The 1,751-nt window shown below is 36.7% G+C and overlaps 1 protein-coding gene across 1 annotated transcript; it reads left to right on the top strand.

The window, feature by feature from the left end:
• The first annotated feature begins 300 nt into the window (after positions 1-300).
• LOC110888409 lies at positions 301-789 on the top strand. The gene has a single exon (XM_022135935.1). The coding sequence runs from the start codon at positions 301-303 to the stop codon at positions 787-789; it is 489 nt and encodes a 162-aa protein (XP_021991627.1).
• The last annotated feature ends 962 nt before the right edge of the window (positions 790-1,751 follow it).

Here is a 1,751-nt window from a genome sequence, read left to right as displayed (position 1 = left end):
CACCTTTGTCTTTTAAAATTTCAAATTTTTATCATCTGGATGAGAATTTTCAAAATTTCAACACAAAGTTTCTTTATTTTAAAATTTTTAATTTAAAAACATTTTTGTCTTAAAAGCAATAAATTTTTAACAGGTAAAGAATTTATAATACAAACCATTAACCCGGTTTGTATTCTCTCATCCAAAAATATTACAAAAGTTTATTTTCAAAACAACTCTTGTTTCAAAACAATAATGTTACAAGCTGATAATAATTGGATAACTCTAACTTTTGGTTTTCTCTATAGCCGTATTTATAAAATGCCTCCTCGACGAGATGCACAACCTCAAACCAATGAAGAAATCGCAGCCCTTGTCGCTCAGCAAATGGCTGCAGTGCTTCCAGGCGTAGTAACCCAGATTCATCAGATATACAACAACAATGCCCAGTGTAATTTCAAGACCTTTAGTTCAGCCAAACCGCTAGAATTTTCTGGGTCTGAAGGAGCAACCGCACTCTTACAATGGTTCGAAAGTATAGAAAGCACATTCCGCCATGTTCAGTGTCCCAATGAGCGAAAAGTAAATTTCGCTTCGAGTGTCTTTCAACGGAGAGCACTCACTTGGTGGAATGGTATTATGAGGGACCGAGGTGCCGAGGTAGCAATGGAACTGACGTGGGAAGAATTTAAGGATCTTATGAAGAAGGAATTATGCCCACAAAGTGAAATAAGGGCATTGGAAAATGAGTTCTATTATTTAAAACATGATAGTGGGGAAAATCATGCCTACACTGACCGATTTGAATAGTTAAGCCTACTTTGCCCCCACTATGGTCACACCTTTGGATCGGGCCATTGAGAAATACATCGATGGTTTACCTGACCCTGTCCAAGACATTGTCACTGGCAGCCAACCTGCAACGCTCAGGGAGGCTAAGGAATTAGTTGCTATCTTGACTGATTCACAGGTTAGAAAAGGTAAGTTATCTCGACAAGGAGACAAGAAACAAGACACCAAATCTGTTACCGAGAATTCAAGAAGATCAAAGGCCGAATCTTCTAAAAGTTCTAAGAAGCGCAAGGCTTCAAAGAATTTTGCAATTCCTGCACCTGCTCCACTGAACTCAGTACCCTTTAAGGGATTTTATCATGGGAAGCAACCTCGGTGCAATCATTTCAATTATCATCATGCATCAAATTCCCCTTGTCGCCAGTGTACAATCTGTGGTTTATTTGGACATCTAGCTGTGACCTGTCGTATCCAGAACCAAGCAGCCCCTACTCAGACTCGCCCAAGAGCATGTTTCAATTGTGGTGACTTAAATCATTTCAAGCGAAACTGCCCCAAGCTTGTCAATGCTAGTGGACGAGTACTCAACATCAATGAGGCTCAAGCTAATGATCAAGCGCTTATGATCATTTGAACCTCTAAATTTCCTGTTTATTTTCAAGATCAATGTACATATTTTAAACAATGTTTGTAAGGACAATATAAATTTCAAGAAGTTTATCTTTATCTCTGTTATTCTATTTTCAGTTTCAAATGTTAATGTTAATGTGATTGCACTGTGTGTAATTTCAAATTTCATGCTAATTTTGAGGATTCCATTCTTTAGGAACTAAATCTTATAATTTAGTATAATATGATTGCACTCTAGTGCATTTGTACAAATTTGGTAACACGATCAATACAAGATAATACTGTTTTATGATCATAGCATTATACACATGATTTGTTTATCTAATATGTATAGCACATTATTTTCATTT

This window comes from Helianthus annuus, chromosome 11, assembly GCF_002127325.2.
Source record: "Helianthus annuus cultivar XRQ/B chromosome 11, HanXRQr2.0-SUNRISE, whole genome shotgun sequence".
NCBI lineage: Eukaryota > Viridiplantae > Streptophyta > Magnoliopsida > Asterales > Asteraceae > Helianthus > Helianthus annuus.
The sequence above is the reverse complement of the archived record's forward strand: the minus strand, read 5'-3'. Positions and strand labels throughout refer to the sequence as shown.